This window comes from Tachypleus tridentatus, unplaced genomic scaffold, assembly GCF_004210375.1.
Source record: "Tachypleus tridentatus isolate NWPU-2018 unplaced genomic scaffold, ASM421037v1 Hic_cluster_1, whole genome shotgun sequence".
NCBI lineage: Eukaryota > Metazoa > Arthropoda > Merostomata > Xiphosura > Limulidae > Tachypleus > Tachypleus tridentatus.
The window spans coordinates 32,018,529-32,036,319 of record NW_027467777.1 but is presented as its reverse complement, the minus strand read 5'-3'; the positions used below and the strand labels follow the sequence as shown (position 1 = coordinate 32,036,319).

At 34.5% G+C, this 17,791-nt stretch overlaps 1 protein-coding gene across 2 annotated transcripts in view; it reads right to left on the bottom strand.

Moving 5' to 3' along the window:
* LOC143241928 (sister chromatid cohesion protein DCC1-like) overlaps positions 1-15,811 on the bottom strand; it is a 35,307-nt gene extending 19,496 nt beyond the window's left edge. The window contains exons 1-2 of one of the 2 annotated variants that reach the window (XM_076485236.1): positions 15,657-15,811; positions 14,285-14,452 (exon numbers count right to left, since the gene is read on the bottom strand). In XM_076485236.1, coding sequence (XP_076341351.1) covers positions 14,285-14,452; positions 15,657-15,673 — 185 coding nt within the window. In that variant the 5' untranslated portion in view covers positions 15,674-15,811. Of the gene's footprint in view, positions 1-14,284; positions 14,453-15,037; positions 15,167-15,656 lie in introns of those variants that run through there. The other variant, XM_076485238.1, reaches the window with a different exon arrangement.
* Positions 15,812-17,791: the final 1,980 nt, after the last annotated feature.

Sequence of the window (17,791 nt, the reverse complement as noted above, 5' to 3'; positions counted from 1 at the left end):
AACACCCACATTTGCTTTACTGGCTTGTTTTTAGAAGTATAAATACCCAAGAAATAGAAGTTTTTATGCATGTTTAAGATACATATAAAGTTTCTTAATCAAATATTTAAATATCACAAATATGTGACAATTATTCAATAAACTAACTGGAAATGGTAAGACAAAATTTGAAAAAGAAATCAAAAATAAATATTAAATAAAAAATTACCCTAACTTTTGAATAACAATAAATATGATAATATGGACCATTAATACTGAGTGTACTTATGATTTCAAATAGAGAGGTGAAATAATTACGTTTTCATGTTGACTCCACGTTCTGCATATGCTAGAGGTTTTTAAAACCATTTCAGCTAACTGAATCAGTGAATTCAAAAGTCCACAATTTTTCAAAATTGAGATATTATATGTTTAATGATCTTTAAGAGACAAGCTATCTGATTGTGTACATAAAGGTCCCAAGTTCACAATAATGTACTGACTATTCACAGCATTTAAAATGCATTGAGTGCAAGAGAGGCCCAAGTCCATAGGTGGCAGCACTAATCATCCAGGATGGCAGCGCCCATGCAGCATGAGTTTGATTCAGGTTATGAAGAGACTAGGCCAAAAAGAAAGCGTAATGAACAAGAATGGGCCAGAAACAAGCAAGAAGGATTACGTGCTGAAGGCAAAGAATGATATGCTTGATTTCAAATCCCACGTTGGTCAGTTTTATAAAAAGTCAGTCAGAAGGATGGAGAGAAGTTCACAGTCAGCAAATACAAGGTGTTCAGATTCAGTGCAGATTTCAGAAATGACATAAAGGTTTCCAAAAATATGTCTGCTCAGGTCACAACAATATTCTGCCTTCTAAAGCCCTCAGTCAGGGTTGTTACATACCCAGAGGAACCACTCTACAGTGGGTAACTTGGTGTACAGGCAGCAAAAGTAAAGGATGTTCAAAAATTGGCAAAATATCTTTCACCAGAGGCTCATCAGTTCCTCAATAAGTTAACAGTTTGTGATACTAGGGATGAAGATGAGCCTGACTTTGAAGATTAGATACCATTAGAATGATGTACCTGGGATGAAAATGAGCCTGACTTTGAAGATTAGACACCATTAGAATGATGTACCTGGGGTGAAGATGAGCCTCATTTTGAAGATTAGATACCATTAGAATGATGTACCTGGGATGAAAATGAGTCTGACTTTGAAGATTAGATACCATTAGAATGATGTACCTGGGGTGAAGATGAGTCTGACTTTGAAGATTAGATACCATTAAAATGATGTACCTGGGGTGAAGATGAGTCTGACTTTGAAGATTAGATACCATTAGAATGATGTACCTGGGATGAAGATGAGCCTGACTTTGAAGATTAGACACCATTAGAATGATGTACCTGGGGTGAAGATGAGCCTCATTTTGAAGATTAGATACCATTAGAATGATGTACCTGGGATGAAAATGAGTCTGACTTTGAAGATTAGATACCATTAGAATGATGTACCTGGGGTGAAGATGAGTCTGACTTTGAATATTAGATACCATTAAAATGATGTACCTGGGGTGAAGATGAGTCTGACTTTGAAGATTAGATACCATTAGAATGATGTACCTGGGATGAAGATGAGCCTGACTTTGAAGATTAGATACCATTAGAATGATGTACCTGGGATGAAGATGAGCCTGATTTTGAAGATTATATACCATTAGAATGATGTACCTGGGGTGAAGTTGAGTCTGACTTTGAAGATTAGATACCATTAGAATGATGTACCTGGGATGAAGATGAGCCTGACTTTGAAGATTAGATACCATTAGAATGATGTACCTGGGATGAAGATGAGCCTGATTTTGAAGATTAGATACCATTAGAATGATGTACCTGGGGTGAAGATGAGTCTGACTTTGAAGATTAGATACCATTAGAATGATGTACCTGGGATGAAGATGAGCCTGACTGAAGATTAGATACCATTAGAATGATGTACCTGGGATGAAGATGAGCCTGACTTTGAAGATTAGATACCATTAGAATGATGTACCTGGGGTGAAGTTGAGTCTGACTTTGAAGATTAGATACCATTAGAATGATGTACCTGGGGTGAAGATGAGCCTGACTTTGAAGATTAGATACCATTAGAATGATGTACCTGGGGTGAAGATGAGCCTGACTTTGAAGATTAGATACCATTAGAATGATGTACCTGGGGTGAAGATGAGCCTGACTTTGAAGATTAGATACCATTAGAATGATGTACCTGGGATGAAGATGAGCCTGACTGAAGATTAGATACCATTAGAATGATGTACCTGGGATGAAGATGAGCCTGACTTTGAAGATTAGATACCATTAGAATGATGTACCTGGGGTGAAGTTGAGCCTGACTTTGAAGATTAGATACCATTAGAATGATGTACCTGGGATGAAAATGAGCCTGACTTTGAAGATTAGACACCATTAGAATGATGTACCTGGGGTGAAGATGAGCCTCATTTTGAAGATTAGATACCATTAGAATGATGTACCTGGGATGAAAATGAGTCTGACTTTGAAGATTAGATACCATTAGAATGATGTACCTGGGGTGAAGATGAGTCTGACTTTGAAGATTAGATACCATTAAAATGATGTACCTGGGGTGAAGATGAGTCTGACTTTGAAGATTAGATACCATTAGAATGATGTACCTGGGATGAAGATGAGCCTGACTTTGAAGATTAGATACCATTAGAATGATGTACCTGGGATGAAGATGAGTCTGATTTTGAAGATTATATACCATTAGAATGATGTACCTGGGGTGAAGTTGAGTCTGACTTTGAAGATTAGATACCATTAGAATGATGTACCTGGGATGAAGATGAGCCTGACTTTGAAGATTAGACACCATTAGAATGATGTACCTGGGGTGAAGATGAGCCTCATTTTGAAGATTAGATACCATTAGAATGATGTACCTGGGATGAAAATGAGTCTGACTTTGAAGATTAGATACCATTAGAATGATGTACCTGGGGTGAAGATGAGTCTGACTTTGAATATTAGATACCATTAAAATGATGTACCTGGGGTGAAGATGAGTCTGACTTTGAAGATTAGATACCATTAGAATGATGTACCTGGGATGAAGATGAGCCTGACTTTGAAGATTAGATACCATTAGAATGATGTACCTGGGATGAAGATGAGCCTGATTTTGAAGATTATATACCATTAGAATGATGTACCTGGGGTGAAGTTGAGTCTGACTTTGAAGATTAGATACCATTAGAATGATGTACCTGGGATGAAGATGAGCCTGACTTTGAAGATTAGATACCATTAGAATGATGTACCTGGGATGAAGATGAGCCTGATTTTGAAGATTAGATACCATTAGAATGATGTACCTGGGGTGAAGATGAGTCTGACTTTGAAGATTAGATACCATTAGAATGATGTACCTGGGATGAAGATGAGCCTGACTGAAGATTAGATACCATTAGAATGATGTACCTGGGATGAAGATGAGCCTGACTTTGAAGATTAGATACCATTAGAATGATGTACCTGGGGTGAAGTTGAGTCTGACTTTGAAGATTAGATACCATTAGAATGATGTACCTGGGGTGAAGATGAGCCTGACTTTGAAGATTAGATACCATTAGAATGATGTACCTGGGGTGAAGATGAGCCTGACTTTGAAGATTAGATACCATTAGAATGATGTACCTGGGGTGAAGATGAGCCTGACTTTGAAGATTAGATACCATTAGAATGATGTACCTGGGATGAAGATGAGCCTGACTGAAGATTAGATACCATTAGAATGATGTACCTGGGATGAAGATGAGCCTGACTTTGAAGATTAGATACCATTAGAATGATGTACCTGGGGTGAAGTTGAGCCTGACTTTGAAGATTAGATACCATTAGAATGATGTACCTGGGGTGAAGATGAGCCTGACTTTGAAGATTAGATACCATTAAAATGATGTACCTGGGGTGAAGATGAGTCTGATTTTGAAGATTAGATACCATTAGAATGATGTACCTGGGATGAAGATGAGCCTGACTTTGAAGATTAGATACCATTAGAATGATGTACCTGGGGTGAAGATGAGTCTGACTGAAGATTAGATACCATTAGAATGATGTACCTGGGATGAAGATGAGCCTGATTTTGAAGATTAGATACCATTAGAATGATGTACCTGGGGTGAAGATGAGTCTGACTTTGAAGATTAGATACCATTAGAATGATGTACCTGGGGTGAAGATGAGTCTGACTTTGAAGATTAGATACCATTAGAATGATGTACCTGGGATGAAGATGAGCTTGATTTTGAAGATTAGATACCATTAGAATGATGTACCTGGGGTGAAGATGAGTCTGACTTTGAAGATTAGATACCATTAGAATGATGTACCTGGGGTGAAGATGAGTCTGACTTTGAAGATTAGATACCATTAGAATGATGTACCTGGGATGAAGATGAGCCTGACTTTGAAGATTAGATACCATTAGAATGATGTACCTGGGATGAAGATGAGCTTGATTTTGAAGATTAGATACCATTAGAATGATGTACCTGGGGTGAAGATGAGTCTGACTTTGAAGATTAGATACCATTAGAATGATGTACCTGGGATGAAGATGAGCCTGACTGAAGATTAGATACCATTAGAATGATGTACCTGGGGTGAAGATGAGTCTGACTTTGAAGATTAGATACCATTAGAATGATGTACCTGGGATGAAGATGAGCCTGACTGAAGATTAGATACCATTAGAATGATGTACCTGGGATGAAGATGAGCCTGACTTTGAAGATTAGATACCATTAGAATGATGTACCTGGGGTGAAGATGAGCCTGACTTTGAAGATTAGATACCATTAGAATGATGTACCTGGGGTGAAGATGAGCCTGACTTTGAAGATTAGATACCATTAGAATGATGTACCTGGGATGAAGATGAGTCTGACTTTGAAGATTAGATACCATTAGAATGATGTACCTGGGATGAAAATGAGCCTGACTTTGAAGATTAGATACCATTAGAATGATGTACCTGGGATGAAGATGAGCCTGACTTTGAAGATTAGATACCATTAGAATGATGTACCTGGGGTGAAGATGAGCCTGACTTTGAAGATTAGATACCATTAGAATGATGTACCTGGGATGAAGATGAGTCTGACTTTGAAGATTAGATACCATTAGAATGATGTACCTGGGGTGAAGATGAGCCTGACTTTGAAGATTAGATACCATTAGAATGATGTACCTGGGATGAAGATGAGCCTGACTTTGAAGATTAGATACCATTAGAATGATGTACCTGGGATGAAGATGAGTCTGATTTTGAAGATTAGATACCATTAGAATGATGTACCTGGGATGAAGATGAGCCTGACTTTGAAGATTAGATACCATTAGAATGATGTACCTGGGGTGAAGATGAGTCTGACTGAAGATTAGATACCATTAAAATGATGTACCTGGGATGAAGATGAGCCTGATTTTGAAGATTAGATACCATTAGAATGATGTACCTGGGGTGAAGATGAGCCTGACTTTGAAGATTAGATACCATTAGAATGATGTACCTGGGGTGAAGTTGAGCCTGACTTTGAAGATTAGATACCATTAGAATGATGTACCTGGGGTGAAGATGAGTCTGATTTTGAAGATTAGATACCATTAGAATGATGTACCTGGGGTGAAGATGAGTCTGACTTTGAAGATTAGATACCATTAGAATGATGTACCTGGGGTGAAGATGAGTCTGACTGAAGATTAGATACCATTAGAATGATGTACCTGGGATGAAGATGAGCCTGATTTTGAAGATTAGATACCATTAGAATGATGTACCTGGGGTGAAGATGAGCCTGACTTTGAAGATTAGATACCATTAAAATGATGTACCTGGGATGAAGATGAGCCTGATTTTGAAGATTAGATACCATTAGAATGATGTACCTGGGGTGAAGATGAGCCTGACTTTGAAGATTAGATACCATTAGAATGATGTACCTGGGGTGAAGTTGAGCCTGACTTTGAAGATTAGATACCATTAGAATGATGTACCTGGGGTGAAGATGAGTCTGATTTTGAAGATTAGATACCATTAGAATGATGTACCTGGGGTGAAGATGAGTCTGACTGAAGATTAGATACCATTAGAATGATGTACCTGGGGTGAAGATGAGCCTGATTTTGAAGATTAGATACCATTAGAATGATGTACCTGGGGTGAAGATGAGCCTGACTTTGAAGATTAGATACCATTAGAATGATGTACCTGGGGTGAAGTTGAGCCTGACTTTGAAGATTAGATACCATTAGAATGATGTACCTGGGGTGAAGATGAGTCTGATTTTGAAGATTAGATACCATTAGAATGATGTACCTGGGGTGAAGATGAGTCTGACTGAAGATTAGATACCATTAGAATGATGTACCTGGGGTGAAGATGAGTCTGACTGAAGATTAGATACCATTAGAATGATGTACCTGGGATGAAGATGAGTCTGATTTTGAAGATTAGATACCATTAGAATGATGTACCTGGGATGAAGATGAGTCTGATTTTGAAGATTAGATACCATTAGAATGATGTACCTGGGGTGAAGATGAGCCTGACTTTGAAGATTAGATACCATTAGAATGATGTACCTGGGGTGAAGTTGAGCCTGACTTTGAAGATTAGATACCATTAGAATGATGTACCTGGGGTGAAGATGAGTCTGATTTTGAAGATTAGATACCATTAGAATGATGTACCTGGGGTGAAGATGAGTCTGACTGAAGATTAGATACCATTAGAATGATGTACCTGGGGTGAAGATGAGTCTGACTGAAGATTAGATACCATTAGAATGATGTACCTGGGATGAAGATGAGTCTGACTGAAGATTAGATACCATTAAAATGATGTACCTGGGATGAAGATGAGCCTGATTTTGAAGATTAGATACCATTAGAATGATGTACCTGGGGTGAAGATGAGCCTGACTTTGAAGATTAGATACCATTAGAATGATGTACCTGGGGTGAAGTTGAGCCTGACTTTGAAGATTAGATACCATTAGAATGATGTACCTGGGGTGAAGATGAGTCTGATTTTGAAGATTAGATACCATTAGAATGATGTACCTGGGGTGAAGATGAGTCTGACTGAAGATTAGATACCATTAGAATGATGTACCTGGGGTGAAGATGAGTCTGACTGAAGATTAGATACCATTAGAATGATGTACCTGGGATGAAGATGAGTCTGATTTTGAAGATTAGATACCATTAGAATGATGTACCTGGGATGAAGATGAGTCTGATTTTGAAGATTAGATACCATTAGAATGATGTACCTGGGGTGAAGATGAGCCTGATTTTGAAGATTAGATACCATTAGAATGATGTACCTGGGATGAAGATGAGCCTGATTTTGAAGATTAGATACCATTAGAATGATGTACCTGGGATGAAGATGAGTCTGATTTTGAAGATTAGATACCATTAGAATGATGTACCTGGGGTGAAGATGAGCCTGATTTTGAAGATTAGATACCATTAGAATGATGTACCTGGGATGAAGATGAGCCTGATTTTGAAGATTAGATACCATTAGAATGATGTACCTGGGGTGAAGATGAGTCTGACTGAAGATTAGATACCATTAAAATGATGTACCTGGGATGAAGATGAGCCTGATTTTGAAGATTAGATACCATTAGAATGATGTACCTGGGATGAAGATGAGTCTGACTTTGAAGATTAGATACCATTAGAATGATGTACCTGGGATGAAGATGAGCTTGATTTTGAAGATTAGATACCATTAGAATGATGTACCTGGGGTGAAGATGAGTCTGACTGAAGATTAGATACCATTAGAATGATGTACCTGGGGTGAAGATGAGCTTGATTTTGAAGATTAGATACCATTAGAATGATGTACCTGGGGTGAAGATGAGTCTGACTGAAGATTAGATACCATTAGAATGATGTACCTGGGATGAAGATGAGCTTGATTTTGAAGATTAGATACCATTAGAATGATGTACCTGGGGTGAAGATGAGCTTGATTTTGAAGATTAGATACCATTAGAATGATGTACCTGGGATGAAGATGAGCTTGATTTTGAAGATTAGATACCATTAGAATGATGTACCTGGGGTGAAGATGAGTCTGACTGAAGATTAGATACCATTAGAATGATGTACCTGGGATGAAGATGAGCTTGATTTTGAAGATTAGATACCATTAGAATGATGTACCTGGGATGAAGATGAGCCTGATTTTGAAGATTAGATACCATTAGAATGATGTACCTGGGATGAAGATGAGTCTGACTGAAGATTAGATACCATTAGAATGATGTACCTGGGATGAAGATGAGCTTGATTTTGAAGATTAGATACCATTAGAATGATGTACCTGGGATGAAGATGAGTCTGACTGAAGATTAGATACCATTAGAATGATGTACCTGGGATGAAGATGAGCTTGATTTTGAAGATTAGATACCATTAGAATGATGTACCTGGGATGAAGATGAGTCTGACTGAAGATTAGATACCATTAGAATGATGTACCTGGGATGAAGATGAGCTTGATTTTGAAGATTAGATACCATTAGAATGATGTACCTGGGATGAAGATGAGCTTGATTTTGAAGATTAGATACCATTAGAATGATGTACCTGGGGTGAAGATGAGTCTGACTGAAGATTAGATACCATTAGAATGATGTACCTGGGATGAAGATGAGCTTGATTTTGAAGATTAGATACCATTAGAATGATGTACCTGGGGTGAAGATGAGTCTGACTGAAGATTAGATACCATTAGAATGATGTACCTGGGGTGAAGATGAGTCTGACTTTGAAGATTAGATACCATTAGAATGATGTACCTGGGATGAAGATGAGTCTGACTGAAGATTAGATACCATTAGAATGATGTACCTGGGGTGAAGATGAGCTTGATTTTGAAGATTAGATACCATTAGAATGATGTACCTGGGGTGAAGATGAGTCTGACTGAAGATTAGATACCATTAGAATGATGTACCTGGGGTGAAGATGAGTCTGATTTTGAAGATTAGATACCATTAGAATGATGTACCTGGGGTGAAGATGAGCCTGACTTTGAAGATTAGATACCATTAGAATGATGTACCTGGGATGAAAATGAGTCTGACTTTGAAGATTAGATACCATTAGAATGATGTACCTGGGGTGAAGATGAGTCTGATTTTGAAGATTAGATACCATTAGAATGATGTACCTGGGATGAAGATGAGTCTGACTTTGAAGATTAGATACCATTAGAATGATGTACCTGGGATGAAGATGAGTCTGACTTTGAAGATTAGATACCATTAGAATGATGTACCTGGGGTGAAGATGAGTCTGATTTTGAAGATTAGATACCATTAGAATGATGTACCTGGGATGAAGATGAGTCTGACTTTGAAGATTAGATACCATTAGAATGATGTACCTGGGATGAAGATGAGTCTGACTTTGAAGATTAGATACCATTAGAATGATGTACCTGGGATGAAGATGAGCCTGATTTTGAAGATTAGATACCATTAGAATGATGTACCTTATTGATAACCTGTCCTCTTTGAGAATGAAAAATTCATTTTACTTGCAGTTATCATGTATCAAAACAACAGTTTGGATATAAACTGATCTTAAGAAGTGTTAAAAATATGACAGAATAAGAAATAAAGATATCCTCAGATGAGAAATATGGGGTATGTCCTTTATCTTCAGATTTTACTATTGTTTAATTCAAGAAGGGCCCAAGTCCAGAGACTTTAGTTTGCCAACCCTCTGATATTAAGAGTGAAATGCTTCATATTATAGCATTTGTAAGCTGTGAACTGGTGCTATATCTGAGTCAAGTATGAATCATTTGGCTTACCCTCCCTTTAAGATATGCAATTAAGTTGATTTCCTTTGAAAAAGATATTTCTTGGACTTGGGTCCCTTTTGAATTCATCGATTCAATTCTAAATCATATCTATAAGTGCTCATGTACAGTAAGTCTTTTCAAATACTTTCCTAAATGGCCAGAAGTAGAAACAAAGTGAAAACTATCTCCAAATGTAAGATAATGGAAGCTGCTAAACAAACTGCACCAGAAATGTAATAAGGGTGAAGACACAGGACAAATCAGTTGGAATTGTTATGAGAGTCAAAACAAATGAAAAGCACATTCTAATTCATTAAAAATTGGATCTATAAAACATCTTAATACAGTTTGGAAGGAGATAAATAGTTATCTGTTTCTGTTATCGTAAGGTTAGAAAGTTATCTGTTTCTGTTATCGTAAGGTTAGAAAGTTATCTGTTTCTGTTATCGTAAGGTTAGAAAGTTATCTGTTTCTGTTATCGTAAGGTTAGAAAGTTATCTGTTTCTGTTATCGTAAGGTTAGAAAGTTATCTGTTTCTGTTATCGTAAGGTTAGAAAGTTATCTGTTTCTGTTATCGTAAGGTTAGAAAGTTATCTGTTTCTGTTATCGTAAGGTTAGAAAGTTATCTGTTTCTGTTATGGTAAGGTTAGAAAGTTATCTGTTTCTGTTATGGTAAGGTTAGAAAGTTATCTGTTTCTGTTATGGTAAGGTTAGAAAGTTATCTGTTTCTGTTATGGTAAGGTTAGAAAGTTATCTGTTTCTGTTATGGTAAGGTTAGAAAGTTATCTGTTTCTGTTATGGTAAGGTTAGAAAGTTATCTGTTTCTGTTATGGTAAGGTTAGAAAGTTATCTGTTTCTGTTATGGTAAGGTTAGAAAGTTATCTGTTTCTGTTATGGTAAGGTTAGAAAGTTATCTGTTTCTGTTATGGTAAGGTTAGAAAGTTATCTGTTTCTGTTATGGTAAGGTTAGAAAGTTATCTGTTTCTGTTATGGTAAGGTTAGAAAGTTATCTGTTTCTGTTATGGTAAGGTTAGAAAGTTATCTGTTTCTGTTATGGTAAGGTTAGAAAGTTATCTGTTTCTGTTATGGTAAGGTTAGAAAGTTATCTGTTTCTGTTATCGTAAGGTTAGAAAGTTATCTGTTTCTGTTATCGTAAGGTTAGAAAGTTATCTGTTTCTGTTATCGTAAGGTTAGAAAGTTATCTGTTTCTGTTATGGTAAGGTTAGAAAGTTATCTGTTTCTGTTATGGTAAGGTTAGAAAGTTATCTGTTTCTGTTATGGTAAGGTTAGAAAGTTATCTGTTTCTGTTATGGTAAGGTTAGAAAGTTATCTGTTTCTGTTATGGTAAGGTTAGAAAGTTATCTGTTTCTGTTATGGTAAGGTTAGAAAGTTATCTGTTTCTGTTATGGTAAGGTTAGAAAGTTATCTGTTTCTGTTATGGTAAGGTTAGAAAGTTATCTGTTTCTGTTATGGTAAGGTTAGAAAGTTATCTGTTTCTGTTATGGTAAGGTTAGAAAGTTATCTGTTTCTGTTATGGTAAGGTTAGAAAGTTATCTGTTTCTGTTATGGTAGGTTAGAAAGTTATCTGTTTCTGTTATGGTGGTAGAAAGTTAGGTTATGGAAGGTTAGAAAGTTATCTGTTTCTGTTATGGTAAGGTTAGAAAGTTATCTGTTTCTGTTATGGTAAGGTTAGAAAGTTATCTGTTTCTGTTATGGTAAGGTTAGAAAGTTATCTGTTTCTGTTATGGTAAGGTTAGAAAGTTATCTGTTTCTGTTATGGTAAGGTTAGAAAGTTATCTGTTTCTGTTATGGTAAGGTTAGAAAGTTATCTGTTTCTGTTATGGTAAGGTTAGAAAGTTATCTGTTTCTGTTATGGTAAAAGGTTAGAAAGTTATCTGTTTCTGTTATGGTAAGGTTAGAAAGTTATCTGTTTCTGTTATCGTAAGGTTAGAAAGTTATCTGTTTCTGTTATCGTAAGGTTAGAAAGTTATCTGTTTCTGTTATCGTAAGGTTAGAAAGTTATCTGTTTCTGTTATCGTAAGGTTAGAAAGTTATCTGTTTCTGTTATCGTAAGGTTAGAAAGTTATCTGTTTCTGTTATCGTAAGGTTAGAAAGTTATCTGTTTCTGTTATCGTAAGGTTAGAAAGTTATCTGTTTCTGTTATCGTAAGGTTAGAAAGTTATCTGTTTCTGTTATCGTAAGGTTGGAAAGTTATCTGTTTCTGTTATCGTAAGGTTGGAAAGTTATCTGTTTCTGTTATCGTAAGGTTGGAAAGTTATCTGTTTCTGTTATCGTAAGGTTAGAAAGTTATCTGTTTCTGTTATCGTAAGGTTAGAAAGTTATCTGTTTCTGTTATGGTAAGGTTAGAAAGTTATCTGTTTCTGTTATGGTAAGGTTAGAAAGTTATCTGTTTCTGTTATCGTAAGGTTAGAAAGTTATCTGTTTCTGTTTATGGTTAGAAAGTTATCTGGTTATTAGAAAGTTATCTGTTTCTGTTATGGTAAGGTTAGAAAGTTATCTGTTTCTGTTATCGTAAGGTTAGAAAGTTATCTGTTTCTGTTATCGTAAGGTTAGAAAGTTATCTGTTTCTGTTATCGTAAGGTTAGAAAGTTATCTGTTTCTGTTATTGTAAGGTTAGAAAGTTATCTGTTTCTGTTATTGTAAGGTTAGAAAGTTATCTGTTTCTGTTATTGTAAGGTTAGAAAGTTATCTGTTTCTGTTATTGTAAGGTTAGAAAGTTATCTGTTTCTGTTATTGTAAGGTTAGAAAGTTATCTGTTTCTGTTATTGTAAGGTTAGAAAGTTATCTGTTTCTGTTATTGTAAGGTTAGAAAGTTATCTGTTTCTGTTATTGTAAGGTTAGAAAGTTATCTGTTTCTGTTATCGTAAGGTTAGAAAGTTATCTGTTTCTGTTATTGTAAGGTTAGAAAGTTATCTGTTTCTGTTATTGTAAGGTTAGAAAGTTATCTGTTTCTGTTATCGTAGGTTAGAAAGTTATCTGTTTCTGTTATCGTAAGGTTAGAAAGTTATCTGTTTCTGTTATGGTAAGGTTAGAAAGTTATCTGTTTCTGTTATGGTAAGGTTAGAAAGTTATCTGTTTCTGTTATTGTAAGGTTAGAAAGTTATCTGTTTCTGTTATTGTAAGGTTAGAAAGTTATCTGTTTCTGTTATGGTAAGGTTAGAAAGTTATCTGTTTCTGTTATTGTAAGGTTAGAAAGTTATCTGTTTCTGTTATGGTAAGGTTAGAAAGTTATCTGTTTCTGTTATGGTAAGGTTAGAAAGTTATCCGTTTCTGTTATGGTAAGGTTAGAAAGTTATCTGTTTCTGTTATGGTAAGGTTAGAAAGTTATCCGTTTCTGTTATGGTAAGGTTAGAAAGTTATCCGTTTCTGTTATGGTAAGGTTAGAAAGTTATCCGTTTCTGTTATTGTAAGGTTAGAAAGTTATCCGTTTCTGTTATCGTAAGGTTAGAAAGTTATCCGTTTCTGTTATTGTAAAGTTAGAAAGTTATCTGTTTCTGTTATCGTAAGGTTAGAAAGTTATCCGTTTCTGTTATTGTAAGGTTAGAAAGTTATCCGTTTCTGTTATTGTAAGGTTAGAAAGTTATCCGTTTCTGTTATGGTATGGTTAGAAAGTTATCCGTTTCTGTTATTGTAAGGTTAGAAAGTTATCTGTTTCTGTTATTGTAAGGTTAGAAAGTTATCCGTTTCTGTTATTGTAAGATTAGAAAGTTATCTGTTTCTGTTATTGTAAGGTTAGAAAGTTATCCGTTTCTGTTATTGTAAGGTTAGAAAGTTATCTGTTTCTGTTATTGTAAGGTTAGAAAGTTATCCGTTTCTGTTATTGTAAGATTAGAAAGTTATCTGTTTCTGTTATTGTAAGGTTAGAAAGTTATCTGTTTCTGTTATTGTAAGGTTAGAAAGTTATCTGTTTCTGTTATTGTAAGGTTAGAAAGTTATCTGTTTCTGTTATTGTAAGGTTAGAAAGTTATCTGTTTCTGTTATTGTAAGGTTAGAAAGTTATCTGTTTCTGTTATTGTAAGGTTAGAAAGTTATCTGTTTCTGTTATTGTAAGGTTAGAAAGTTATCCGTTTCTGTTATTGTAAGATTAGAAAGTTATCCGTTTCTGTTATTGTAAGATTAGAAAGTTATCTGTTTCTGTTATTGTAAGATTAGAAAGTTATCTGTTTCTGTTATTGTAAGATTAGAAAGTTATCTGTTTCTGTTATTGTAAGATTAGAAAGTTATCTGTTTCTGTTATTGTAAGGTTAGCCTCACAAGATTAAGTCACAACATGTTTACTTCCTAACATTGAAACAGAGAGACTGTGTGTGAGTTGAGGTTAGTTACTGTATTGGAATATAACAATGTTCATTACCTTTCACCTTCTACTATTTGATTCAACATGTCAGGAGTTACTTCCATTAACTTAATATCTTCTCTTGTGAAATCTTCAGCTAAGTAAAAGGACTGGACAAGTGGGTTTAATTTTTCTTCCTCTAGCTTTGCAAGCTGAAGAAGACTTCTGACATCTTCTTTGGTCCTGCTAAAAAAACAAAAGGATATATTGATATTTTAATCCATCATTTACCAACTGCACTCTACCCTCATTCCAAAACTGCATATTTAAAAAAAAAACATATGAAATAAAGAATGTTCTTGGTATCTATAAAGAAATGAAATATCTTTGAGTAAATTTCCACCTTACCAACTTGATGATAACATATATTGAAATACTTTTATTGTGTCAGTTTTATCAGCTTATTGGTATATTGTAAACACAATCATTCAATTGACATGTTTAACCAAAGATATACAAAATATCTGAAAAAGAAAAACAACTTCAGTACTGAGAATCACACAATATTTTTTTCAGCTATTTTTACATTTAAAGGGAAACAAAACTTCCATGAATATGTCTGAATAGTGTCACAGGACCGTAATCATCATAAACATTACCGAATGAAATGAAGCAAGGGTGAACTACATATTCTCTGTATGTTACATTTATAGTTTTACTGGTTTACTAGAAAAGTAAAACTGTTTTTAATGTTACACAACCTTCAGGAAATGTATTTCTTCAAACACTTGCCAAACAATTTTCTAAAGAACACTACAGAACTACACTTACCTAACCTTCTTTCTTAAAGTTTTTTCTTTGCTCCCTCCTTATAACCCTAGGGGTTAAATAGGGTTAACTTGGAGTTTTAATTTTATGGTTGTCTTCACACATAAGTATTATATAGTCCTAAATGTAAGCTATGGATTCCCTTCGGTAATTTATCTTTATTTACTTAGATCTAAAAAAAAACCAAAAAAACATTTATACAACCTGAAAGAATAACTTGAACCTAGTCAGAATTAGAATTTTGATTTGCAACATACTTCATAAATGTTTCTTATATAACACGAATACTCGTAATTTCATAGTTATATTGCTAACGTTATTAGCTTATAAATATCTATTAGGTTGAACCGTCTTTCTAACCATTAGTCCTAGTTCTCCCGTCACTTGTAATGGTATAGTGACAGACAGATTAGCTTCACACTCGTACTCAACTGGTAACCCTAATTTATTTGATGTATGGTAAAAGTGTTTACTTATCGATTTGATAACATGTGCACAACGGACGTTGTACAAATGTTTGTTCTTAAAAATCGCAATTCTCATTACATATTAAAAGGCACAGGTTTATACATTGCGTAAATATAACAAAAGGTGAAGAAAAAAAGTTGTGAACACAACTTACCTCATATTTCCCGCCATTACTACACTAATTCGTCTTTCTTCATTTATTACCGTAGACCGATAGGAAATTATTAAATTTAATACAATTTTAATTATAACATAAAGTATACAATAACTACGAGACTAAATTACTTTATTAGAGAAAAGATTATTTTTAAAAACATTTGGTTGCCTTAAAAAATTATTTATCACATTATGAGATTTTCAAATAATTTTAAAACATTAAATATACGTAAATGAAAAACAAAAAAGTTAAAGCCCTAAGCTAGAGAACTAAGAAAGCAATGATTACCAAACTTTTGAAGAATTATCGTAAATAACCTAAATTTTAAAGAAGCTTTATACAGAAAATTATAAAATAATAATAATAGCCTTAATTGTAGCGCCATCTAGGAAATGCTAATGACATTTGTCAAAATTAATTAACGTGTTTTTCTTTTCATTCTTCTTTTGAATTTATACAAATCTAATGAAGATTTAAATTCCACTCTATGAACTCTGCACAGTAGGTTAAGGTTTTATACTTTGCCTAAACAAGCCATCTAGCAGTTTGCTAACACTTTAAACAAACCTACGATATCATTTATGTTAACTGGTTATTCTAAGAGCTTACGAGTAAGACGAAAGAAGCATATTCTTTATTGTGACCATCTAAACAAAAGGTTATTATTTTCAAGTGATATAATTTTGAGTTTTGAAAAATTTGATAAATCTGAAAACAATAAACATAATTACTATTGTCTTTGTAAGATTATACGATTCTTATTGATATATCTGGTATATTAATTTTTGTGTCCAGGGAAGAAAGTACAGGTCTGAAAAAAAGAAACAACTGAAGACGAGATTTAAGTTCTTCATCACCTATCTAGTTTAAAAACATAAAGTAACAATGACAATATTATTGTCGAAGTCACATCTTTTCAAGTTTTAATGTTATGAATGTTTTAATCTCGAGGTATAGTGTTCAGTGTGCTGAACTGTGTATAGGAAGGTCCGAGGTCCTAATCACAAAATACCACTGATCACGACCACCGATATTTTTATCTGTGTAAGCGTTATAATGTGAGAGCCATTTCCACGATTCATTTAACAACAGCCATCTTGGTGGTGGATATTACTGACTAGTTGCAATCCCTCTGCTGTCAGGAATCTAAAATAGACACGTGTGCCAAACTTTTCAAGACTTTGAGTAAAGATGTAGATTAAAAAAAACCAAAAAAACAATGAATTACAAAAATAAAAACCATATAACCCGAGCACTTTCAAAGGAAAGAACGTTCCTTTGTTGGAGACCATCTGGGATCTCTGTTCTGACGTTAAATAAGATGTCGTTCCAGTTGATTTACCGCGCTAAAAAAAGTTAGATACCCTTAGTGAGCATAACACAAATAGCCCACAGTGTATTAGTTGTTACCAAACACGAAATCTTTCATGCTAAGGGTTATTCAATAAATACATTTAAAAATCATCAAGTGTCATTTCATAGGAATTTCGCCGATTTACTAAAAACAGAAATTTGGAAAGAAGAATTAAAAGTGTTATGGGAAGTAAAACAAAGTAAAATATATAATTTAAAATACACAAGGTTTGCCACCTATTGTTAGTTTTGTTAACTTACAAAAACAGCACACTAATTTTAGGTCACGTTGCGTGTTAGGAAACAGAACAGACTTTGGGTAGTTTGATAGAAAAAAATAAACACTGTGATGGATTATCTAAGCTGTTAGGTGGAAAGAAACACAGAACACAATAAATCTTTTCCGCGTTAATTGTAAACAGGACGATAAAAATCTGTATACATCCTGTTGTAAATGGTCCAAGATAAACATAAATTCTTTTTTTTTACAGTTTCAGTTTTTAATCTCATGGTAAGAACTATGTTACCAGTGCTATATGATGGCACTCATTTACTCAAGTTTCACACAATTAAAAGCGAAACGTCGTTTCTTTGGGTACTATTATGAATACCTAAGTATTTTTTATGAACATGTGGTGATTCAAGTTGTATATGAAAAATGTTATTCTTTTCAGAACGGACACCAAAATGTTTTTTTTAATATTTCACTTTTAACATGTTCACACATTACCTCTTATTTCTATATTTCTCACGAAATAAGCCAACGATTATCAAACCAA